Source organism: Equus asinus, chromosome 21, assembly GCF_041296235.1.
Source record: "Equus asinus isolate D_3611 breed Donkey chromosome 21, EquAss-T2T_v2, whole genome shotgun sequence".
Lineage (NCBI taxonomy): Eukaryota > Metazoa > Chordata > Mammalia > Perissodactyla > Equidae > Equus > Equus asinus.
In genome coordinates this window covers 62,746,901-62,773,307 of record NC_091810.1, presented here as the reverse complement: position 1 = coordinate 62,773,307, position 26,407 = coordinate 62,746,901, and the positions used below count along the sequence as shown (strand labels likewise).

The window sequence follows — 26,407 nt, the reverse complement described above, 5'->3', positions numbered from 1 at the left end:
CACAACGGAGAATTTCCCCAAAGCCAATCTTGAGGCATGGGGCCTCTTCCAGGCAGACCTGGGAATTGACTACTCTCCAAAATTCCTGATCGCTCTCAAGGAGGTGAGCATCCAGCTCTCTTCCTGATGACATAAAGGAAGGGAATCATTCCATTTCTGTTCTTAAGGGAGCTATAGGCAACAGTGAAGCATGCAGGAGAAGTGGAATGCAGAAGGTGAGGTGGGCTGGTGGGGAACAGCAGCCAGGCCAGCCCTGTCTTAGACGGGGAGAAACAGAAGCAGACCCAGAGCGGGGCCTCGTGGGTGCAAAAGAGAGGTGAGACGAGACTTGAAGTCTCCAGACTCCAAGTCATCGACCCCACTGACAAGGTGCCAAGAGAAGCAAAGCCAGAGAACCCAAATGGAGGCAGCTTATTTCATCAGCATCCAGTTGGTTAAAAATAACTTCACTTATTAGTTTAAGTGAGATCACCACAGGGCTGGAAATTCACTGTCAGTGAAACAAAAATACTAGAAGGAAATGGAGAAAAGTCTACAGTCATGATGAACTTTATTTCAAAAAAGAAACACAGGAGGAAGCTGCCTGAACATTCCACAGGCTCTATTTTCCTTCTGTGCTCATTATGAGGACATGTCCGCCATTTTGGGAGTTAGCACTCTTCATTTTTCCTTTCTTACCAAAGAGAAGCAGCAGCACAGAGCTAAGCGCCATGAAGCATCATCGGAAAAAGGGCAACCTTTGGAAATGATACTGCACTGGGGCGTATGCTGAACCAGACCTCAGCTACACTCTGCAGGAACCCAAGGAACTGCTTGCTCTCTTGGGCTTTGCTAAGTCGCTGCACCTTCCTTCAGCACACAGGTTTCCTTTGTTGACTGCGCTGTCAACAAAGGCTCCACTGAGCAGGGCGGAGGGCCCTGTGGGAGCAGTTTACATGCTCTTTCTAAAGGATGAAAGGCAGAAGAACAGGGACAGAGCTCTCTCTGAGTTGAGGAATCTGTCCTGCTTTTCTAGAAAGCCCAAGAGAGAGGAGCCCTCAGCATGCATTCCTGAGTCTCCTTCATGCCCACCTGAAGCCTCCTCACAAATAAGGCTCGGAGGACCAAGACTCCAGTCTTCCCCACATAAGCCCCTCCCTGTTGACCTGGAGGCGAGGGGAGGCCAGGCTAGGCTCAGGCAAGCTGTTCTGGGATGCAGAGCCCTTGAGCACTTTGACTCTGAGAAACCACACACAGTGCCCGCTCGCTAAAATGGCATCAGTCTTCACAGGAGTTGACAGGCATCATGAATTTGCTTCACAGGTTGGCTCCCCATGGCTCACAGTTTTTTCTGTTTCTTAGGGTTTGATTTTTTTTTTTCGTCTTTGTTTTGGAGGACTATGTAGACCATTTTACTTTTTATTGAACTTTTTTATTTTTATATAATTTCGAAGTTATAGAAAAATGGTAAGAATAAGGAACTCCCATAATACCCTTTATCCAGATTTACCAATGTATTTTCATTTTGCCCCATGTGCTTTATCATTCTCCTCTCTCTCGATATAGATAGATATCTACATAGAGAGGAAGATACATATATCATATATACATATGTATATATGAGTGTACACATACATATGAATATGTATTTATAGCTGTAATTCTTTTCTGAACCATTTGAGAGTAAGTTGTAGATATAATGTCCCTTGGTCCCTAAAAACCTTGGTATGCATTTCCAAGAACAAGGATATTCTCTTATATAACTGCAGGACAGTTCCCCAAATCAGGAAATTCAAGCACTGATCCAATACTATTATTTAATTCATGATCTGTATTCAGATTTCATCAGTTACAGCTATTTTCTCCTGGCCCAGGATACAATCCAGGATCACAAGTTACATTTCGTTGTCAAGTCTTTTTAGTCTATTTTAATCTAGAACAGTTGCATAGCCTTTCTCTGTTTTTCTTATCCATGATGCTTTTTTAGAGAGTACAGGCCAGTCATTTTATAGGATGTTTCTCAATTTGCATTTAACTAATGTTTCCTCATGGTTAGATTCAAGTTATGCATTTTTGGCAGGAATATTACTGAATTGAAGTTGTGTTCCTCTGAGTGCAATATATCAGGAGGCATGTTACATTGGTTTGGCAATAACTCCATTTTGGAGTCACTACGATGGGTTTGACCTTTGTGCCCTACAGGGTGCAAACGAATATTTCCAACCTCTGGCTTCATGCGCTACAACTATGGGCAAAAGGGGCACACACTTGCATACACACAACCTGTTTGAAGACCTCTGAGGTGGGAAGCCTAGGCTATCCTGTTGGATGATGAGGAACATTTGGCTCAGTTGCCCCCATCACCCCAGCCAACAGCCAGCCAACTCCCAGAAGCAGCACCTAACCGGCAGCTGACTGTAGACTCATGAGTGAGCCCAGCTGAGACCAGAAGCAGAACACAAACTGCCAGTCCAAAAACACAGTGAACTAAAGAAAGAGTTGTTGTTTTAAACCACTACATTTGGAGGTGGTATGTTACATAGCAAAAGCTAACTGATACCGCTTGTCGATCAGGGGAAAGAGCTAAGACTCAGAAGCCCTACCTATCCCTTTGAGATCACTGAGGACAGAAGGTCATGCTGTGTTTCTTCTGGCTCTGTCCTGCCTTCCTTAGGGATCTGAACTTTTGCCTATGTTTGGATTCAAAGGATCATTTTAATTCACTTCTGTGGTTTTTAAAAAACAAACCATAGGGCTGGCCCAGTGGTATAGTGGTTAAGTTTGCATGCTCCACTTTGGTGGCCTGGGGTTTGCTGTTTCGCATCCTGGGCCTGGATCTATGTACCATGCTGTGGCAGGCATCCCACTTATAAAGTAGAGGAAGATGGGCACAGATGTTAGCTCAGGGCCAATCTTCCTCAGCGAAAAAAGAGGAGGATTGGCAGCAGATATTAGCTCCGGGCTAATCTTCCTCAAAAACAAAAACAAAAAAACCCATAGATATTGTCCTCCCCAGGGTAAGGTCACATCCTTCAGTTGACTGATTGAACAGATGATCTGAGGAGAGTCTCCCAACACACTCTCCCATGTCAATCAGCAAAGGAAGAGCCCTTCCTGGAGGGAGACCCCATAGCAGCAGAGAAGCCTATCACTCATCAACATCTAACAGGGACGAGTCAGGGCCTTACGGTTCACTATGGCTCTCTGATTTATCAACTCCTCTGACACTTCCCTGGAGATTAGGATTTGGTGCCTCTGGGATGCAGCCTGAGGGTTTGTATTTCTACAAGTTCATCTGATATTTTTCATCATCAGAGAGGTTTTGGAAACTCTGCATTAGAGAAGCACTTCTTAAACTGGGTTACACATTAAAAATCACTAGGGAGCTCTTAAAAACCCCAGTGCCCAGAACACTTATATCAGAATCTCTAGGGCTGGCACCCAAGCATTAGTATTTCTTAAAACTTCCCAGACGATGGGGCCGGCCCCGTGGCTGAGTGGTTAAGTTCACGCGCTCGGCTTCAGAGGCCCAGGGTTTCGGTGGTTCGGATCCTGGGTGCGGACGTGGCACCACTCATCAGGCCACTTTGAGGTGGCGTCCCACATGCCACAACTAGAAGGACCCACAACTAGAATATACAACTATGTACTGGGGGGATTTGGGGAGAAAAAAGCAGAAGAAAGAAAAAAAAAACTTCCCAGATGAGACCAAAGTGCAGCCCAGCAGTACCTGTGCTGACTTCTAGGAGTGATGAGTAAGCAGGGGGCTTTTTCTCCATTTGCACGAACATTCCCTTTCAACAGCATGTGTGTCTGATAATGAACGTGTACTTACTTCAGTGCACATGAAATGCAGCCCCGGAGACTCCTTTATGGTTTTCTTCCCACCACTCAGCTAATTTCCCAGAAGGAAGGTGAATTTTCCTTCCTCGGAACAGTTTTCTAAATCCTATAAATTTCCTTTTGGGGAAAAAGGATTTTTTTCCTTTCTAGTGTGCTGCCCACCACAAAGAGAGACTGAGGGCAAGCTATATCAGCAACTGTAGCAAACACTGCCCAGGGTCTGCCCATCATCCGTAGATACCTTTGCTCTTCCTATGCCCAGAGGCTCCTGGGGGGCATCTGTCCCTCTGTTGGAGGGCGGCACTCAGGCTACTGGAACCCTTTGCCTGGGCACACCAAAACCAGAAGAGCCTGAGAATTTACATTTCCCTGAAGCAGCCCTTAACCAATGACTGACAGGCGCAGTGGTATAAATACTCCTGCTCCCTCACCCCTGATCAGGAAAACCATGGTGACCCACACACTGTCTCCAGAGATGCCCGGAGGGACTGAGCCAAAGTTACTCCCCACCTCACCACCACCGTGGACTTTGCGTAGTACTGTACTGCCACTTGGTCCCTTTCTTTCCCTGTTGACTGACCCACTGCCTTGTTGGCTTCTCTTTGGAAGACTTCCTGATAAACCATGTTCAGTGAATCCTCATCTCAAGGGTGGCTTCTAGAGAACCCAACCTAAGATGGCAACCCCCAAGAGCATGCCTTCCAGAACCTTTACAAAGACTCTGGCACTGACCTTCATCCTTAATGCAAAGGGCATTGTATGTGCCGCCAGGAACAGGGGTACTGTCAATTCTCACGTCAACAGCCCTCAAGCTTTGCTGTTCCCCACTCCCCTTGCTACACACGGTTGTCCTGAAACAAAGAAAACACAAGGTTAGGAGAACTCACCAAAACTGGGAAAGAACAATTCTTTTCTGCTGTCAGCTCTGAATCAGCAGAGATTTTCTGATTCAGGAGCTTTGGCTGGAAGCATCGATATGGAAACACTCTCCTGAAACAAAGGTCTAAAATCAGGAAGACAGAGGTGATGCTCAAGTTGAGGTCATGTGTATTAATTCAAGTTTCAGAGGCAATGCATTGTTGATCTCTTCCAGTAAGCGTTTGGTTTTAATTTCCTAAAACTTGGCTCTTCTCTTTATTAGTTCTCTTCTTTTTGAGGGGGTTTGTTTTGCTGTTCTTTTTCAGATTTCTTAAGACGGATCATTAGTTCATGAACCTCCAGCCTTTTTCCTTTTCTAACACAAGCATTTAATACTTTAGATTTCCCTCTAGGTATAGCATCCCATGAGTTTGAGTATGTTGTATTTTTAATATTACTCAGTTTTACATAAATGCTAATTTCCATTATATTTATGTCCCATGATTTATTTAGGGATATCTTTTGTAAAGAGCAAATAGCACAATTTTTAAAGATCCCTCTAAGAATCTTTCTTTTCTAATTGGAGCATCTCATCTACTTATACTTAATCACAGATCTCTTTGAATTTAAATCTGCTATCCTTCTATTAGTTCTGTCCATTCTCTTTTCTTTTCTTCCTCTCTTTTCTTTCCCCTATTTTGAATTGTTTGAATTCTTTTTGGCATTTTCTTTTTCCTCTATCTTGGTTTGGAACTTATACATCTTTTTACTATTCTTTTAGTGGTTATCCCAGAGGTTATAATATGCTTCCTTGACTTATTAAAACTTAATATTAATTTTACCCTCTTCCCCAATAATACAACCTAAAATTCTTAAAACCATGTTAACATAATTAAAACACTTCCTGACGTATATACCATTTTTTAGTATTTATTTTTATTATTACTGCTTTACATAATTACACAAATTCAATTTATCCCCATATTTACTCTTTCCATTCATCCTCTTTTGCATCTCTGGCCTTCCACCTGCAATTATTTTCCTGCTGCATAAAGAGACCCTTTAGTGTTTCTTTTAGTGCAGGTCTGATATAATGAATTCTCTCACCTTTTGTCTGTCTAAAAATGTCTTTATTTTACCTTGATTCTTTTTTTTTTTTTTGAGGAAGATTAGCCCTGGGCTAACTACTGCCAGTCCTCCTCTTTTTGCTGAGGAAGCCTGGCCCTGAGCTAATATCCGTGCCCATCTTCCTCTACTTTATATGTGGGACACCTATCACAGCATGGCATGCTAGGTGGTGCCATGTTGGCACCCAGGATCCAAACTGGCAAACCCAAAGCCCCGAGAAGCGGAACATACAAACTTAACCACTGCACCACTGGGCTGGCCCCTACCTTGATTCTTGGAAGATACTTTCACTGGGTATAGGATTCTAGGTTGGCAGTAATTTTCTTTCAGGACTTTGAAGGTGTCACCTATTGTCTTTGGACTTTCATTGTCAGTTTTTGTCACTCCTGTGAAGGTACTCTCTCTTTTTCTTCTTATTACTTTTAATATTTTTTTCTTCATATTTGATTCTTACCAGTTTTACCATGATGTGTCAAGTTGTGAAATTTTTTTTATTTGCTCTCCTTAGGCTTTGTAGAGCTTCCTGAATCTGTGCCTTGATGTTCTTCTTCAGTTGTGGGTAAGTCTCATATTGCTTTTGCTCCATCCTCTTTCTCTTCTTCTGGAATTCCAATTACATGCATCTTTTTTGCCTTTAACCCTTTCTTGTATGTTTTTTTGTTTTTGTTTTTTCTCCTGTTCTTTATTCTGGATACTTCCTATGAAATATCTTCCAGTTCACTAGTTTTCTCTTTGGCTCCTTTTAATTATTTAAGCAGATCTGTCCATTAAGTTCTTAATTTTAGTTATTGTATTTTTCATTTCTAGAGTTTTCATTTGGTTATTTTTATAGTTTCCAGTCTTCGGCCAAAATTCTCCTTCTTGTCTTTTGTATCTTTGAACATTTTAAAGACAGTTGTTTTAAAGTCCTCATCTACCAATGCTAATATCTAGAGTTTCTATTAACCATTGTTTCTCCTTATTTTTGCTCTTGTTCCTTTGTCTCCTCATGTGACTGGTTATTTTATATTGTATGACAAATCCTATACTTGCTAAAATTGTGGAGATAAATTGCCTAGGATAATGTTATCTTCCTTGCAAGAGGATTTTTTAAATTCAGTTCTGTTAGCTGTCTGGAGCACAGGAATGCCAGTATCATCTCAATCCAATTTCATGACTTCAAAGGATTTCAAGCTATGCTGCAGTTCCTGTGAGGGCCTGTGTACTTCTTTTGGTTTACTCTTACTCTTGGGGTATAGCCCTACAATGTTCTAACCCAAAGCAAAAGGGCTCCCCAGGCCCCCTCCTACACAAAACCTGAATTCACATCCCTCTCCTCCGAGTCCCCCAAGGCTACCTAAATTGCTCCTCAGCTTTTCAGCCACCCTTTATGGGATCTGCACAAGCTCACACCAAAGAAATGGTTCCAAATTTTGGATTCACCACTCTAGACCTCCATCCTTCTCTGGAATTATGTGTATATTCAACATAAATTCATGAGACACAGATGAGACCTACTATATGTCTACTACGCCATCAACTGTAAGATGCACCATGCATTTAATAATTGGGTTTTGGTGGGGAGGGAGGATGCCTGTGCAGGAAAACTCATGGTGAAATGTACCTACTAATTGTCAGATACTTCCTGGTTCCAGAAATGTTAAAATGGGAAGACAATTTTTAATATTTCCTGTAGTAAATATGTCAAGTAAGTATGTTTGCTTTATAAAGAAATATCAACTCAGCAATGGAGAGATCCACTAATATGTCCTAACATCTTATAGCAAACCCAGAGAAGATAGACCTTTCCAATGACCCAGTCACGACTTGTAATGTCTGGGAACCCTAAGCCTGGCTCCAAGCTGGCTCTTCAGAATCTCTGAATATCTTGATTATCTGAAGCAATGATAGTAACAGAGTTATTAAAAATATCCATACTTGACTATATTATGGAAGTGTGCATTCACAAGACTTATTTTGTCTATTTAGGAACATAGATGTAAAATATAAGGCAGAGAGGGCCACAGTTCCAGATTCACTGAAAAGCTCTGGATGTAGCCTCAATGGTCCTCTTTATTCAATTGCTGTTTCATATGTGGCACAGTATGAGACATGAGTCAGCATGGCTGTGTGTATTTTCCATGGCCATCTGCCAGCCAGACATCTTCAGAGTCATTATCAACCAAAGTAGTTCCTGGAGCCCATTTTACTCTTTCACATTCCTGTGGCATAAAGGAGAACGTGGAAAGACTCCTGTCATTTGAGCATGACTAAAGAAGCTGTTAGCAGCACTTCTGGGAAATTTTATCCTAGATGGCTACAAGATGTACTTCTTTATAAGGATTTGGGTCAGCAACTCAGACAGGGCACAGTGGGAGTGGCTCGTCTCTGCTCTATAATGTCTAGGGTCTGAGCTGAGAAAACTCATGAGCTGGCGATAACTCAACAGCTGAAGGCTAGAATGACCTGGAGGCATCTTCACTCACATTTCTGACAGTTAACGCTGGCTACTGTCCAGGACATCAGCTGGGGCTATTGGTGAGAGCACCTACATGGGGCATCTCCATGTAGCCTGGGCTTCCTCACAGCATGGCCTCCTCAGGATGGTCAGAATTCTTACACGGCACCTCAAAAGTGAGTGTCTCCAGAAATCTGGGCATAGATTTTTCTGACCTAACCTCAGAAGTCACATAGCATCATTTCTGCTGCATTTTATCATTTGAGGCAATACTATGCTGTCTCTGATTTAAATGGACACAGACCCCACTTCTCGAAGACAGCAATGTGAAAGAATCTGTGGCCATATTTTAAAATCTCCACACCATCTTCCTATTCATATGTATGCAGAGAAAAAGGGATAAAAAATATATACCAAACAGTTATGAGTCATTACCTCCGAGGTGGGGAAGAGGAGAGAAACTCACTTTGTACTTTATTCATATCTGTATTATTTGAAATTTTTACAACAAGCATGCATTATTTTTGTAACTTAAAAAGGAAATTCAAAATAACAAAGTAAGGAGGAAAAAACTGACAGAACTCCAGAAAAATGTTTTTATATAAAAACTCAAAACAAGAATGCACTGCCCACTGCACTTTGCATATCCTGGCACCTCAACAGAACAATTATTGAGCTCCCATATGAGCCCCGGTGGGGCAGTCAGGGTGAGCTGGAAGGAGAGCTTCCCCCAGCTCGCCTGACTTACCCGAGCCTGCCGTCGGCCAGCCAGCCCGTGGTGCACACAGCGAAGGTGCAATCCTGGACCACTCTCCGCAGCTCATCCGCAGACACCAGGCGAGCATCCCTGTTCTTGCAGGAAAGCCGAGCCGCCTCCAGTTCCAGGCCCTGAGAGCCATTCTGAGACTCCAACACAAAGAGCTTCCCTGTGTGGGGACAAGCACAAACATGGGGTGACTCCAGGATCCATGGGAATTTAATCTCAGCAAACTCGCTCTCTGGCAGACGCCTGTCAGAACTGTAGTTTCCGACTTGCCAGAATACCCAAGTGCAGCAATTACCCCATTGTATGCATCTCTGGGACCAGGTGATGACAATTTATGGGTGTTTTAATCCATTTTTTGCTCTTGTCTTCTTTAAAAAAAAAAAATAAACCATCTGCTCCGGCATGTTTATCCAGATAAGCTCTTCAAATCTTCCTTTTATAAAGGTGTTTTACAAACACCATCTGGCAAGGCTCAGGGTCCTAGGTTCCCCTGAGTTGGGTCACTTGGTGTCCGAGGCACTGATTCAGGCCTCAGCTCTGCCTTCTTCTGCCTGCCCCAGCCCTGGGATGACCCCATACCCAGCAGGCTGCTTCCCTTCTCTCTGTCCTATCGTCTCAGGACATCATCAGGCCCTTCCCACCATGAGTTCACTTCTGTTCCCTGCATTTCTCCCCCTACTGGACAAGACAGCAGCAGCCATGTCTCTGCTTCCTGCCGCAAAGCAGTACACGAGCATGTAGCGGCCTCAGGAAATGTGTGACAAGTGGTGGAATGGGAACATGAATTCAGGCACAGGGGGAAACTGAGGCTGAAAGCAAAAGAGAGCTTTAGGCAAGAAAACCAGGGTGCAGGAGGGAGTGGTGTGGTCCCCAGGAGCCTCCTGGAGGGATGAAGCAAAGCCTTGGGTGGCCCTGGGAAGTTCACATAAAGGCAGAGGAGGAAAAACCCAGTTAGAATGAGACATTTTACTTCCAGCTGTCAGCAAAATTGTCATAATACAGTGATTTTACTAGAATAAGACACTTAACTGTCATCTACTGCAAAATTATTGTAATAAATATAATAACCCTTCAGCTTTGGAACCAAAAGTTATAATAAAAATAAAAAATTTCAAAATAGACATATCTGTAGGTGACTGGTGCTCCCTTAGACTGGATCCCAATGTTCAGTACGCAACCTGAACAACTGTACTTGCTGTCCCTGCCTGGAGAAGTATGGATGCACCCCAAGACACTTCTGTATTAATAGCATTTGCCCTTGTGGAAAAAAATGTTATGAAATTAAACTAGGTTTTGATGCCAAGCCCTAGAGCAAGGAGGATGAAAGTGACAGCCCAGGGCTCACTCGAGGCAGGGAATCTGATAGACCTCTCCTCACCGCTCCACCACCATCACACACACACACACAAATACATGAAGCTGGGACTCTGAAGGGTTAAACTCTCCGGATAAGAGTGAACATGGATAAACAGCCTCCTCCCCTCACCCTCAAGGGGCTCTGGGAAGAGCTGCCTTGGTGCTAGAAACCCAAGTGCTAATCCCCACCGGGAACTGTAGTCCAAGAAAATTGACGTCTGAGATACTTGAAGCCATGGATTTAGCTTAAAGTGGCCTAAGACCAACATTTATCTAGACACGTGGTAACAGCAAATGTAAATCCTCTCTGGAGAATTCACCTTATGCTTCAGGGAATCCCATACAAATAGTTTTTCAAAGTCAATGCCCACCACAATAAAATACAGCCCGTGTACAAGGAAATGAGGCACCGTGAGAAGCAACAGATACAACACAGAGCAGAAAATGACCTAAACATAAGTCTGACACTGGTATTAACAGGCACACATTACAAAACAATGATGATTGCTATATTTAAAGGAATAAAAGACAAGTTTGAAAATATCTGCAAAGGATAGAGCACTATAAAAAATGATTTAGCTGATTTGAAAAAGAACCAGATAGGACTTTTAGAAATTAAAAATACAATGATAAATTAAAAATTCAATGGATGTTCTTGGCTGTATATCAGACACGATTAAACAAAGAACTTATCCTTGAAAAAGAAATCAGAAGAAATCATCCAAAATGCAGCAGAGAAAAAAAGATGGAAAATATTAAGATAATAAAGAGCCATGGAGGAAAGAATAAGGCTTAACGTATGCTTTAATTAGAATTCCTGAAGGACGGGAGAGAAAATAATGAGGTGGAAGTGATATCTGAAGAAAGAATGCCTGAGAATTTTATAGAACTGATAAATTTTCCAATATAGATTGAATATGTCCAACAACAAATGCTGAGGTGGGAAAAAAATCTCTAAGGAGCCATATACTAGTGATGCTGCTGAACAGTAAAGACAAAGAGAACATTGTCAAAGCAGACAGAGAAAAGGGACAGAACACTTTGAAAGCAGCAGCAGTCAGACTGACAGCCAACTTCTCAAACAGCGGCAATGGAGGCAAGAATACAGTTATGAGCAGAAAATGACTGCAAATTTAGAATTCTATACTCACTGAAAACACGTTGCAAGAACAAAGGTGAAACAAACATTTTTTCAGACAAGCCAAAACCAAGACAGTTTGCCAACAGCAGATCTCAATTATAGGAAATACTAAAAGAAGTATTTCAGGCAGAAAGAAAATTATCTGAGAGGTAAGATGGAATGGAAAAGGGGAAAAAAATCAATACACGATTAAATATAAATGAACACTGATTATATAAAATGGCACCCAACAACAGCAGAATACACGTTTCTCTCAAGTGTACATGGAACATTCTCTAGGATAGACCATATGCTAGGCCATAAAATAAGCCTCAACAAATTTTAAAGGATTAAAATTGTACAAAGTATGTTCTCTAATTATAATGCAGTGGAACTAAAAATTAATAACAGAAATAAGTTTGGAAATTCATACATATGTGGAGTTGAAACAACACACTCCTAAATAACTGATAAGTCAAAGGAGAAATCATAAGTGAAACTAGAAAATACTTTGAGACGAATGAAAACAAACATACAAAACTTATGGGATCCAATTAATTCACTGCTTAGAGGGAAATTTATAGCTGTAAATGCCTATGTTAAAATAAGAAAAAACTCTCAAATAAAAAACTTACCCTTCTACCTTAAAATACTGGAAAAGAGCAAATCAAACACAAAGCAAGCAGAAAGAAGGAAATAATAAAGATCAGAGTAGAAACTAATGAAACAGAAAAGGAAAAACAATAAAGAAAATCAATAAAACCAAAAATTGGTTATTTGAAGAGCAAGAAAATTGAATTTAGTTAAAATTACCAAAGAAAAAAAAGAGAGGGGGCCGGCCCGGTGGCACAGCAGTTAAGTTCGCACGTTTCGCTTCTCGGCGGCCCAGGGTTTGCTGGTTCAGATCCCGGGTGCGGACATGGCACCACTTGGCAAGCCATGCTATGGCAGGCGTCCCACATATAAAGTAGAGGAAGATGGGCACGATGTTAGCTCAGGCCCAGGCTTCCTCAGCAAAAAAGAGGAGGACTGGCAGTAGTTAGCTCTGGGCTAATCTTCCTCAAAAAAAAAAAAAAAAGAAAGAAGGCTAGAATTACTAAAATCAGGAATGACAGAGTAGACATTACTCCAAACTTACAGAAATGAAAAAGATGATAAAGCACTACTATAAACAACTATATGCCAACAAATTAGATAACTTAGATGACATGGAAAAATTCCTAGAGAGACATAAACTACTGAAATTGACTCAAGGAGAAATAGAAAATCTGAACAGATCTTTAACAAGCAAAGAGATTCAATTAGTAATTTAAAAACTACCCACAAAGAGAAGCACAGACTCAGATGGCTTCCTGGTGAATTCCACCAAACATCTAAAGAATTAATACCAATTCTCTACAAACTCATCCAAAAAACAGAACAGGAGGGAACAACACCTCCCAGCTCATTCTCTGAGGCCATCGTTGCCCTAATACCAGAACCAGACAAAAGACATCACAAGAGAACTACAGGCTGATATCGCTTTGTGTCATTATCTGAGTACAGACACAAAAATCCTCCACAAATACTAGCAAAAGAAATCCAGCAGCATAAAAAAAGAATTATACACCACAACCAAGTGGGACTTATCCTAGGAACATAAGATTGGTTTAAGATCCAAAAATCAATTAATGCAATATACCATATCAACAGAATAAAAGACAAAAACTACATGATCATCTCAACAGATGCAGAAAAAGCACTTGACAAATTCAACACACTTTCATGATAAAAACATTTAACCAACCAGGAAGGAAGAGGGACTTCTTCAACCTGACGATGATCATCTACAAAAATCCCATAGCTAACACCATACTTAATGGTGAAATACTGCATGCTTTCCCCTAAGATCCCCATCAATGAGGACATCTGCTCTTGCCACTTCCATTTAACACTATACTGGCAGTACGAGCCAGGGCAATCAGGCAATAAAATGAAATAAAAGGCATCCAGATTGCAAAGAAAAAGTAAAACTATATCTGCAAATGATATGATTTTGCATGTAGAAGATCCTAAGGAGTCCATGAAAAACTATTAAAATTAGCTCAGCAAGGTTGCAATATATAAGATCAATACACAAAAATCATATGCATTTCTCTACAGTAGCAATGGACAAACTAAACATGAAAAGTAAAATTCCACTGTAATAGCACCAAAAGAATAAAATACTTAAATTTAACAAAAGAAATGTAAAATGTATACTCTGAAAACTATAAAAAATTATTGAAAGAAATTAAAAAAGACCTAAATAAATAGAAAGACATTCCATATTTATGGACCAGAAGACTTAATATTGTTGAGATGGCAATACTCCCCAAATAGATCTACAGATTCAACACAATTTCCATCAAAATCCCAGCGGCTTTTGTTGATCTTAAAATTTGTATGGAAATTCCAGGGCCTCAGCATGGCCAAAACAAGTTGCAGGTCTCATGCTTCCCTATTTCAAAACTTACTACAAAGCTACAGTAATCAAGACAATGTGGTACTGGCATAAGAACATACATACAGACAAATGGAACTGATAGTCCAGAAATAATCCTTCACATTTACAGTCAATTGATTTTTGACAAGGGTGTCAAGACCATTCAATGGGAGAAAGAAGAGTCTTTTCAATAAACATTGCTGAAACAACTGGACAGCCACGTGTACAAGAATGAAGTCGGACTCCTGCCTCACATTATATACAAAAATAAACTCAAAGTGAATCAAAGACGTAAACGTAAGAGCTACAACTATAACCCTTAGAAGAAAATATGGGAGGAAATCTTTTTGACCTTGGATCATGCAATAGTTTCTTAGATATAACACCAAAAGTACAAGCAACCAAAGAGAAAACATAAACTGGACTTCATCAAAACTTAAAACTTTTTGCTTCAAAGGACAAAATTAATAAAGTGAAAAGACAACCCACAGAATGGGAGAAAAATTTTCAAATATATAGCTGATGAGAAATTCACAAATAGAATAAAGAAAGAACTCCTACAACTCAACAACAACCAAAAAATCCAAATGATCTGATTAAAAAATGGGCAAAGGACTTGAATAGACATTTCTCCAAAGAAGATACACAAATGGCCAATAGGACATAAAAAGATGCTCAATACCACTAATCATTAGGGAAATACAAATCAAAATCACAATGAAACACCATTTCATACCCATTAGGATGACTCTTATTTTTAAAAAAACAGAGAATAACAAGTGTTGACAAAGAGGTGGAGAAACTGGAACTCTTGTACATTGCGGATACAACTGTAAAATAGGGTAGCTGCTGTGGAAAACATATGGTGATTCCTCAAAAAATTAAACACAGGACTACCGTATGATCCAGCAATTCCACTTCTGGGTATATACCTAAAGAAGTAAAAGCAGAGACTAAAATGGTATTTGTACATGTTCACAGCAGCATTATTCACAACAGCCATAAGAGGAAGCAACTGAAGCATCCACTGACAGACGAATAAACAAACAAACTGTGGTATACACATATAATGGAATATTAATTAGCCTTAAAAAGAAAGGAAATTTTGACACATGCTACAACATGGATAAACTTGAAGACTATGTTAAGTGAAATAAGTCAGTCACAAAAGGACAAATAATGTATGATTTCACTTATATAAAGGTTCCTAGAATAGTCAAATTCATAGAGACAGAAAATAGAATGGTGGTTTCCAGGGGCTGGGGGGCAGAGGGAATAGAGAGTTATTGTTTAACGGGTACAGAATTTCATTTGTGAAGATGAATACGTTCTGGAAACAGACAGTGGTGATGTTTTCACAACAATGTCAAAGTACTTAATGCCACAGGACTGTACACTTAAAGATGGTGAAAATGGTTAAAAAAATGGGCAAAGAATCTGAATAGACATTTCTTCAAGAAGATACACAAAGGGCCAATATGAACTTGAAAAGATGCTCAACATCATTAGCCATCACAGAAATGCACATCGAAATCACGAGATACTACTTCATACCCACTAGGATAGCTATAATCAAAAAGACACGTAATAAGTGATAGAAAGGATGTGAAGAAAATGGAACCCTCAGACACTGCTGGAGGAAATGTAAAATGGTGCAGCTGCTTTGGAAAACTACCTGGCAGTTTCTCAAAAGGTTAAACATAGAGTTACCATATGATACAGCAATCACACTCCTAGGTGAATACCCAACATACTTGAAAACACACGTTTATATGAAAACTTGTATATAAATATTTATAGCAGCATTATTTATAATAGCCAAAAAGTAGAATCAACCGAATGACCATCAACTGATAAATGGATCAAGAAATTATGATATATCCACACAATGAAATATTATTCAGCAACAAAACGAAATGAAGTACTGACACATGCAACAGATGATAGAACCTTGAAAACATTATGCTAAGTGAAAGAAGCCAGTCAGAAAAGTCCACACATTATATGATTCCATTTACACGAAATGTCCAGAATAGGCAAATTCATAAAGACAGAAAGTAGTGGTAGCCTGGGGCTTGAGGGGTTGGGGAGAAATGGGAGTGAATGCTAATGGGTACAGAGTTTCTTTTGGGGTAATGAAAGTGTTCCAAAATTGTGTGTGGTGATTCATAAGTCTGTGAGGATACTAAAACCACTGAATCACACAGTTTAAATGGGTGAATTGTATGCCATAGGAATTATATTTCAATAAAACTGTTATTAAAAAAAGACATTGCTAGAGAAGAGCAGGATCTCTTATAACGAGATTTATTTAATCAGTAATACATAAGAATTTCAAACACTATTAAATAAATACCAACTCTAGGCTACAAAAAAGCAATATTAATAAAACTACAAGGAGAAACAGAAAAACCCACGATGCTTGTGAAAATCTTAACCACTATCTCCTTCAGTAACTGAGAAAACAGAAAAAGAAAAGGAAAAGATATAGAAGATTTAAAAGCAACAAAATCAACACACTGACCTAAGGACCAACACACAGTCCTGCAAACTACAGAATACACATTCATTCTAGGCACACACAGGACACCTGTAAAACTGATCAAATACTGAGCTACAAGACGAATCTAAAACAATTTCAAAAAACCCAAATCATACAAAGCACGTTTTTAAAACCACAACACAAACAAACTAAAATCACTTGTTTTATTTATCACTTATATAGTGTTTACTACAGGCCAGGTCTTATTCAACTTGCTTCACAAATATCCATTAAATTCATCTTTATAACAGGTCTATGATGCACATGTTATTATTATCTCCATTCTATAGTTAAGGTTTACTATGAATGATTTGTCCAAGATCACACAGCTGGAATACCAAACCAGGCAGTTTGGCTCTGAGTCAGTGATCCTGACCCCTGTGTTTATACTGCCTCTCAATAACAAACGAATAATTAGAAAAATCCTCTAGTGCATGGAAATTACCAAATATATTTCGGGCTCAAAGAAGAAACCACAACTGAAATAAAACTTTTTTACTTAAGTGACAGAAACTTGTGGAGAAACTAAAGTAGCATTTAAGGGAAATTTATAACCTCAAATGTTCATATTACAAAAGAAGCATGGTTGAATATCAAGGATCTAAGTTTCTATCTCAAAAACAGAGAAAAAAGAACATAAAATTAAAGCCTCTAGAGAAGTAGAAAGAAGGAAATAATAAAGACAGAAGAGAAACCAATGAAATGGAAAGCAGAGGCATAACAAAGAAAATAAAGCCAAAAGCTGCTTTTTTCTAAAGAATGATAATATTGATAAACACCTGGCAAGATTGATCAAGACAAAAAGAAAGAAAATACCAATTACCAATATCAATGAAAGAGGATATCACCACAGATCTCATGGACACTGAAAAAATAATGAGATTATTATGTTATATATGTAAATACACTTGACAATTTAGATGAAATGGACAAATTTCTTTAAAAAAACAAACAGCAAAACTGACACAAAATGAATAAGAAAATCTGACTATTCCTTTACTACTACAGAAATTAAATTCATCATTTAAAATTTCCCAATAAGAAAAAGTCCAAACACATATGACCTTGCTACCAAACATTTAAAAAAACCCTCACCTCACAGAAACCCTTTCAGAGAACAGAAGATGGAACAATTTCCAGTTCATTTTAGGAATATCATAACCCTGATGCCAAAATCTGACAAGACTATTGCAAGAAATGAAAATTATAGGCCAATATATTTCATGAACATAGACTCAGTAATCCTAAATCTGTTTCCCTCACTCCAGTCTCAGTTCTAGGTCATCTCTTCTCACGATAAAACCTTTCCCCAGGATTCCATCCACACACGTGGTTTCAAAGACCATCCTTACGCAGATGACTCACATTTTTCTCTTTAGTCCAGACCCTTTCCATCCATCCCATCCACCTCTCCACTCTCATCCTCTGTCACCTGGACAAGTGAAATAGCATCCTATATGGTCTCTCTATATCCAGTCTTGCCCTGGTCCCATCCATTCTCCCTACATCACAATCAGGGTATTGTTTTCAAAATGCAGATCTGATCAGTCACTCTACTACTGGAAACCATTCAATGGCTTCTTTTCCTTTTTTGGATTAAAACTAAATTTAGGGGGGGCCGGCCCCGTGGCCGAGTGGTTAAGTTCGCGCGCTCCGCTGCGGCAGCCCAGGGTTTTGCCAGTTTGGATCCTGGGCACGAACATGGCACCACTCATCAGGCCACGTTGAGGCGGCGTCCCACATGCCACAACTAAGATATACAACTATGTAGCGGGGAGATTTGGGGGAGATAAGGCAGGAAAAAAAAAAAAAAGATTGGCAACAGTGGTTAGCTCAGGTGCTAATCTTTAGAAGAAAAAAACAACTAAACTAAATTTGGCCTATGAGGCCCTACATCATCACACTCTTACCAATTTCCCTAGCAGCATTTTGAGCCACTTCCATCTGTACTCTTGGCCCCAGCCATTCTGTCTCTTATCACACGTTCCGTTTTCCCTGCCACCCACAGTTTCTTTGCATACGCTATTCTCTACCCAGATACTCTTCTTTCCCTCTCTTTGCCAAGTAAATTCTTACTCATCTTTCAGAGACTCCTATACCAAGTCAAAATCTCCTATTATATACTCTCATTGAACCTTCTATCCTTTAATCTGATCACTTACCAAAATTGCAATTTCACATTTCATTCATGCAATGATTTGCTTAGTGACTTTCTCTTCCATTAGACTTTAAAGTTCCCTGATAGCAAGGACCTCTTTCTCCCAACCATTCTATCCTCAACAGCAAGGACAGTACCTAGCATACAGTAGATAATAAATTATCTGTTGATTTAATGAATCTTTTCCTGTTACCCATACAAACTTTAATCAAACTACTGTAATCAAACACACTTAATTTGCATTCAGTTAATGTGAAGATTTTCAATTTCAAAAGTATTTTAAAAGTACAGTAGCAGGTCTCCCTTACGGATGAGATGCACATCTAATTAGTCGAATGTAAACTAAATGTTTTTCATTGAAATTTTTCTCATTGACTTGTTTTTTAAAAATAGTTTCAATTCTCTCTCTTCAAATGTCTGTAACGCATCACAGTTTAGCCAAACATTTCTCTACCCCTTCCATCACTGTAGCACACAAATAACTAAATGTGGAAAGTGGTGGTAGTTAAGCATATATTTAGTAAAGAAAAGAATCCTTTCCTAATATAGGTTATAATTCTTCAATGGCTCTATTATAAAAGTTGGAGCGCAGCAAACAGAGTTTCTTGAAAACAAGCGTACCTATAATTCTCCATTGAGGAAGTGGAGAGAAGAAAAGAAAGGAGGGAGACACGGAGACATTTGTGGCAAGCGGTAACAAGAAAATATGCCTGGTGCTGTCGTTACTTTCTCCTTTTCCAATGATATTTCTGCCTTCAATTTTCTATGACTGACATCAAGCCAGACAGGCACAAAATATTGATCCATATCCATCTGGCATTCCACTTAAGCAGGTATAATGGGGTGAAACTCTAAAGCCTCATGGATTGCAGAGATATTTCTTTAAAAGGAATTAAAATTGGTACAATAGTATACATTGTTCAAAAGTTAATACTAGCTCCAATTTATTCTACTTGCATTCTTTAAAATCAGCTTAATTTTCATGACTTGATGTCAGGCAAAAAAAAAACAAATCATACAGTAAAGAATTAACAGTGGATTGACTGCTCACAGGTATGGGACTTACTTTTGGGTGATGGAAATGTCCAGGAATTAGATAGTGGTGATGACTGCACAACATAATGAATATACTAAAAACCACCAAACTGCACATTTTAAAAAGGTAAATTTTACATGAATTATATCTCAATTAAAAAATTAACAGTGGTCAGTAAGGAGCCTTGAAAGTTAAAAATGTTTTCTCCTCTAACACTCTCTCTGAGGATACAAAGAAATAAGACATTCAGTCTTAATTAGGAGCAAAGAGTTCTTCAAGGTGGTACATAGGATAAAGAGCACCAAAAACTCTAAGATAACATCTGGAGGTTTTTTCCTTGTTTTCCCCTTTCCCTAACCACCATGCTTCTTTTGTCCAGCCTTTTCGTTTCACCCAATTTTGTTTGCTAAATAGCAGTGACATTTTAAAATATACAAAGCATCCTGAATCAGGCAACGGTCCTTCTGCTTCATCGATCTAATTTGTCCCAAACTTGTAGTTACTAGGAACCCCTCATGGATGTAAGAACTGCTGGCTTCTTTTCTTTCAGATTCTCCTGCACCAAGTCAACTGAGTTTTGTTCCAAAATCAAAACTCAGCTGAATTACCTTTATAAATTGAATTGATATAAGGCTCCAATCAGGCTAATTTCAGGGAATTATTGAAAGCTGAATTCAGGTTCAAAAAACGAACAAAAAAAAAGAGGCAAGGATCGATTCTCAGATTATTCTCAGCAATAATCTGGTCCCTATCTATTTCTCTAGCCTCATGTCGTGGGACATCCTCACCTTGCATTCTCAGCTCCAGCTACACTGTCTATCATTTATCCCATTTTCCCTGCCGCTCACAGGACCTTTGCACGTGCTATTTCCCCTCTACCCAGGACACTCTCCTCTCCCCTTTGTCTAGTTGATTCCCACTTATCTTTCAGGTCTTCCTGGATCAAGCCAAAATGCTGAGGGAGTGTTCTAATCAACGGCCTTACCGACAGGAGTACATTTAATAGACGTGGAAAATTATATCTCCGCAGAGGAGGTTCTAGGCCACCCTAGACGTGATTTCATTTCAAAGAACTTTCATGGGGATCTCGGGAAGGCTAGCGGCAGGGCTGCAGGACCGACGCTCGGGCTTTCTCCAGCGCGCGCCCGGCGTGAAGGGATGGTTCAGGGGCCCAACGGGGCGTTCCGGCGCGCGGAGACTCGCTGGGCCGGGAGAGGGACGCAGGGTCGCAGGACGGCCTCTCCCCTGGTTCCCTGCCAGCACTGCCGTTTTGCGGGCTCGTCCGCGGGGGCACCCCAGCGGGCTCCGCTTTCCGGACCCGGACCCCACGCGCCCCCCGGTCCCCCGCCTCCCGAGCGCTCCGCGGACACTCACCATCCGCCCGCACAGAGAGGCGCGGCAGAGCGAGCAGGAGCAGCGTCGCCGCCCAGAGCCGGGCGCGGAGGCCAGGTCCCTCGGCTGCCATGGTGCGGGCGCCCGCAGGCCGGCGGGCTCGAGGCAGCTCTGGCTGCGATCCGGGCGGCCCGGGCCACTGCCCAGCGTGCGCCGCTCGGCTCTGCGCGCTGCGCTCGGCTCGCGCGCCGCAGGCTTCGCGCCCGGCGCGTCGGGAGGGAGGAGCGCGGAGGGCCTCGGGGAGCTGGGGACGCCGGAGCCGCGGCGCTGGGGCCCCGAACTCCCCGGGGTCTGGTCCTTGGCGCCGGGGAGGCGGCTGCAGCCCGGCTCCGCCTTGGTGCTGGACACCTGGAGGCCTCGGTGCCAAAAGAGGCTGCGCCGGACCGCGAGCCCCCGGGGCGCCGCCCGGGCGGAGGGCGAGGGAGCAGGGAGGCGGGGAGAACGGAGCGCCGGCTGCAGGGAACCCCCGACTGGCTGGGGACCCTCGGCGCGAGGGTGAGGCGGTCTAAAAGGGCGAGCCCCTCTGGGAGGACCGTTCGAAAACGGATGCCTAACTCTGCCCTCTGCCTCTTGACTTTCCAGCTGGCGTCCTCCTGTAGAGGAGGAACATTTTTATGAAAAAGAAGAAGAATGTAACTCGTCAACCTCACTCTAAGGAATGAAACGCACGGAATAGCGAGACGCCTCTTCTCTAAGAGCTTAGATTGACAGTCACTCCAAAAGGGGCATCTGCGCATCGCTTCCTTCACGACTTTTCCAGGTACACCGTAACCTTTCTCCAAGAACACCATGAGCGCTGGTGGGGATGTCACCATTACTACACCTCCCAAAGCAGGGCTCCTTGACCTGGAGAGGGCCTGCCATTCGGATTTTTTTCGGAATCTACTTTCTAAATAAGTGTCCCTATGAATTCTGCTGCAGACGTCCCTGCCCTGAATTGATTTCTTCTTCCAGATCACCCGTCTCCCAGCATCAACAGTGAAGGAACGAAAATTTGCATTCTTCATAGGTGGAGTAATAAAGATCGGCAGTGTTATAAGTGGGGCACTGGTGGCACTGTACAGTTTACAGACCCCTTCCGTCTTCATGTACTGGTCAACAAATATCTATCGAGTGCCCTCGGCGTGCCTGCGCCCGTGCTGGACCCCGAATGAGGCTACAGTCTGTCCTAAAAATGCTCACGCTTAAATGAGACAGATGCTTGAGGAAGATTGAACAAGTGATTGGTGCTAACAGGAACAGATGATTGACCCAATGACAATGAACTGGGATGCAGACATTGAAAGACTATTTACTTTCTTTTCCAGGTGAAAACTGGGATTTGAACCCACATCTGATATTACAGGTGTCACTTTTCAGATCACGTAGTTTTTGACGTTCATGGAGAAGATGTCTCCTCTCCATATTCCACCCCAAATGTCAACTACAAGGCTATTATTAGTGATTAATTACTTTGTGAAATAAAACTTTGTTTCAAAAATACAAATACCTTAGGGTGTTAAATGCAGTGAGGCCTGACAATCATTCACATGTAAGTGTAAATTAACTTACTTAGCTACTTCTTTTCTAACAGCTAACTGGTAACCTGGAGTGAGACTTGGCATGTTTGGGCTGGAGGGGACCTTTTAAAGTCTGATGATTGCTGAGAATGGAAGGGAGGAGCCAGAAGGCACCTGCAGGAGCACCGGACCGGTTCCTTCAGGAGCTGTGCCTGCTAATGTTTTTAGAATAGTCAACTGGATATTACTACCTAATCCTAATGACATTTTAAAGTTTGTCTTTATGCAGGTCTGTCTTGGGCTGTCCTAATTTAGAGAGATGACATGCTATAAAGGTTTAATTGGTACAACTGCTTGAGAAAACGGTTTGGCTGTTTCATATAAAGTTAAACATATACCTCCCCTATGACACAGAAAGTCCACTCCTAAGTGTATATCCAAAAGAAATGAAAACTTAGGTCCACAAACAGATTTGCACACAAATGCCATAGCAGCTTTATTCACAAAAATTAAAAACTGCAAGCAACCCAAATGACATCAACAGATGAATAGAAAAACTGTGTAATAGTCACACAAAAGAATACTATTCAACAGTAAAAGGAATGAAAAACTGATACACTCAATAATGTAAATGAATCTCAAAAATATTGTGCTGAATGAGAAAAGCCTTACTCAAAAGACTTACACTTACTGTGTGCTTCCATTTTTATACAAAGTTTCAAGAAGGGGAAAAACTATTCTGTGGTGAAAACAATCCATACACTGGTTGCTTCTGGCGGGGTGGGAACACAAAGGAACTTCTGAAGTGACGCGAGTGTTCTGTATCTTGATGAGCATGGTGGTCACATGAGTGCATGCATTTGTCAAACCTCACTAAACTATACACTTAAAATCTGTGCCTTCTGTTGAATGTTATTTATACCTTAATAACAAATATTTCAAAAATAATATTCAGCCATTGACCTAAGGAATAAATAGGTTTAATAGAAGAGAGTCTAATAAAAGGACCACATGTAGAGATGTGGGCAGAGTTGAGGGAACCAATAAAGGATGGTAAAGCTCTCGGGACTATCAACAGTAGGAAGCCGTTACCACCTTGAGGCCTGAAGGTGTGAGGGGAGGGTGGGGCGTTACCAAAACCCAGCAAGGGCTGTGGCCATGAAAGAGGATGCCTGAAAGGAGTGGTAGCCATAGGTAGAAGATAAAATCGCTGCCACGGGCCTGGTAGGGAGGGAGTGGGGAAGAAATACCCCAGCCTCTCTCTCCTTCTAACCTTCAGATTCCTCCTGATGCCCCCTATGGGCTGGAGGGCAAAGGAGCGCAGGTGCCACGGTCCTTAGATGTTGTCCTCCCAGGATGCAGAGTCGGGCAAAGAAGGGTAGAGAGTGGATCTGGCGAGGCAATTGGAAGACAGCCAGCAGTCCATCTATTCTTTTCTTTCATGTGGATGAAAATAATTAAAAACAAGACAGGGGAAACACAAAGTCCCATCTATTTCTGTATGATCTAGAAATACATCAATTCAAATATGTCAGTCAAATTCTCACTTGGAGCTAACCTGTAATATTAACCACCATCAGTGGTTATTTTCACATAAGTCCCCTTTCACTTAAAGAGAAAAGGGGAGAAGTAAACTATTATCATAAAATATAGATGCTACAGTTCCTACTTGCGTAACTGGTCATGAGGCCTTATTTGATAATCATTGCAATGTTACTCTTCCACTCTCTGAACATCTTTCACCGAAGGAGTTTTTGTTTGTTTGTTTTTTTAACTGGTGGGAAGGACCCAGACTTTCATTCCTACTAAGGACCTATCTTTATTGGTTTGCCACGTTTCCTACTGACTTTTGGATGTGGGAATCCCCAGGGATCTAGACATAGTCATCCAAGCCCGCATTATGTAGCAGCAACCCAATTTTCTCCTGGTAATCAGGATCAATCACCAGCCAGAAGAGTGGCCTTATTTTCTGTCTGTTGGAGAGCAATCTTAGCTTCCAATTTACTGGCACATGCCTGTGTGTTTACTGGTGGAAGTATTTCTGCCTCGCCCGCCCAAACCTCCCAATTCACCAACCTAAAGATTGTGGCTATGGTATGCGAAACTTTGGTAGGTGGGTTATTACATGTAATAGAAAGGCACTCACTCCCACTTCCACTCCTTGGTTCTTAGTATATTCTGCCTATAGAGAAATGACCACGGATATTGGCTGCTGTTTTTAAGGCATATACTGTATCCTGGATGACTGCCCAAACCTCTCAGAGTGTTGTCCCCAGCTAGTACCCTGTGACCTCACCTTTCTATCAAGACATCTGCTTCTGGGTAATGGGGTATATAGTAAAACTCATGGGCATGAGTCCATTGCCCTACTGCCTTTGCCACGAAATGATTTTCTTGGTTATAGATGATGTAACAAGTGATTCCAGGGCAATAGATGAGGCATTCCTTGAGTCCATGATAGTCGTGCTAACAGAAGCAAGACAGGCAAGGAAGGCAAAATCATGTCTAGTATAAGGATCTGTTCTAATGAGTACACATAACTGTGGCCTTTATGAACAAAGGGATCCAATGTAAACAATCTTTTCCCACATAGCCAACAGGAGGGGCCGGCTAGGGAATGATGCCATATGGAGACTCATGGTGGCTTCTGCTGTTGGCACATTGGACACTCAGCAGTGGTGGTAATCAGATCAAATCTAAAAAGAAGAGAGGTTTGTGTTATTGCACTCCTGCAAGGCCTCCATCCCTGTCACCATGGCCCCTACATACACGGTTCCATCGCACGAGCACAGATGTGGTGGGAGAAGGAGGCAACTGACAGCTAGAAAATGGGTCCAATTCTCCCAGGTGTCCACCTGATTGTTAGGAGCATCTTTTCCACTGAATGCCTGTAGAGGGGGATAGGCTGCATATGTATTCACAGGCTGCTCATTTCAAGAGTTCCATACTGACACCCTTGTTATCAGTCCTCCAACCTTGAATTTTTCAATTCTCTGACCAACTCTTTTAGGCATTAGCCATAAATCAATGCAGATCCATGAATAAACCAATTTTCCTTTCATGTTAACCAACGTTCCACCCATTGGGAGGATTTTCTTTTGTTGCTTCTTTTTCATTGTGGTAAAATATACGTAACATAAAATTTATTACTTTAACCATTTTATATGTATAGTTCTGTGACATTAAGTACATTCACATTTTTGTGCAGCCATCACCACTATCCATCTCTAGAACTTTTACATCATCCCTAACTGAAACTTCGTGCCCATGAAAAAATAAATCCCATTCCCCGCATCCCCCAGTCGCTGGTAACCACTGTGCTACTTCCTGGCTCTATGAATTTGACTCTTCTGGGTACCTAATATAAGTGGAATCATACAATGTTTGTCATTTTGTGTCACTACTGTTTTTAGTGCTATACCAGAGTGGGGATGGCTGATGCTATGCCATCAACACTCAAGTGTAAAGCCAGCCCAAGGGTTTTCCTCTTCTGTTAAGTGAAACTCCCCATGAGTCCATAGGTGTGGGTTGGGGTTGAGGCAGCAAAGCAGTAGGAGCAAGTGCCGTGAGACTCTGAGTCACCTGCCCGTCAATTGACTTGTTCCTTCCAGACCCACCCTTGTATATACCACTTCCACTTAACAGTGCAATTCTCCATGTGATTCAAAATGCCCCATTCATGAGTCCAGCTAAGGTCTCATACTCACGTGGTGTCTGTGGTCAAGTCAATCTCCACCAAGGCCTAATAGCAAGCTAGGAACTGCTTATCAAATGGAGAATGGTTGATTTTACCCTAAAATCTAGAGGTCTGCATTGCCATTCTACTGTT

At 41.4% G+C, this 26,407-nt stretch overlaps 1 protein-coding gene across 1 annotated transcript in view; it reads right to left on the bottom strand.

The window, feature by feature from the left end:
- The window catches only part of SUSD5 (sushi domain containing 5), a 58,925-nt gene extending 37,346 nt beyond the window's left edge, over positions 1–21,579 (bottom strand). The window contains exons 1-3 of the mRNA XM_014851832.3: positions 21,062–21,579; positions 8,994–9,171; positions 4,555–4,673 (exon numbers count right to left, since the gene is read on the bottom strand). Coding sequence (XP_014707318.1) covers positions 4,555–4,673; positions 8,994–9,171; positions 21,062–21,152 — 388 coding nt within the window. The 5' untranslated portion in view covers positions 21,153–21,579. The remainder of the gene's footprint in view (positions 1–4,554; positions 4,674–8,993; positions 9,172–21,061) is intronic.
- Positions 21,580–26,407: the final 4,828 nt, after the last annotated feature.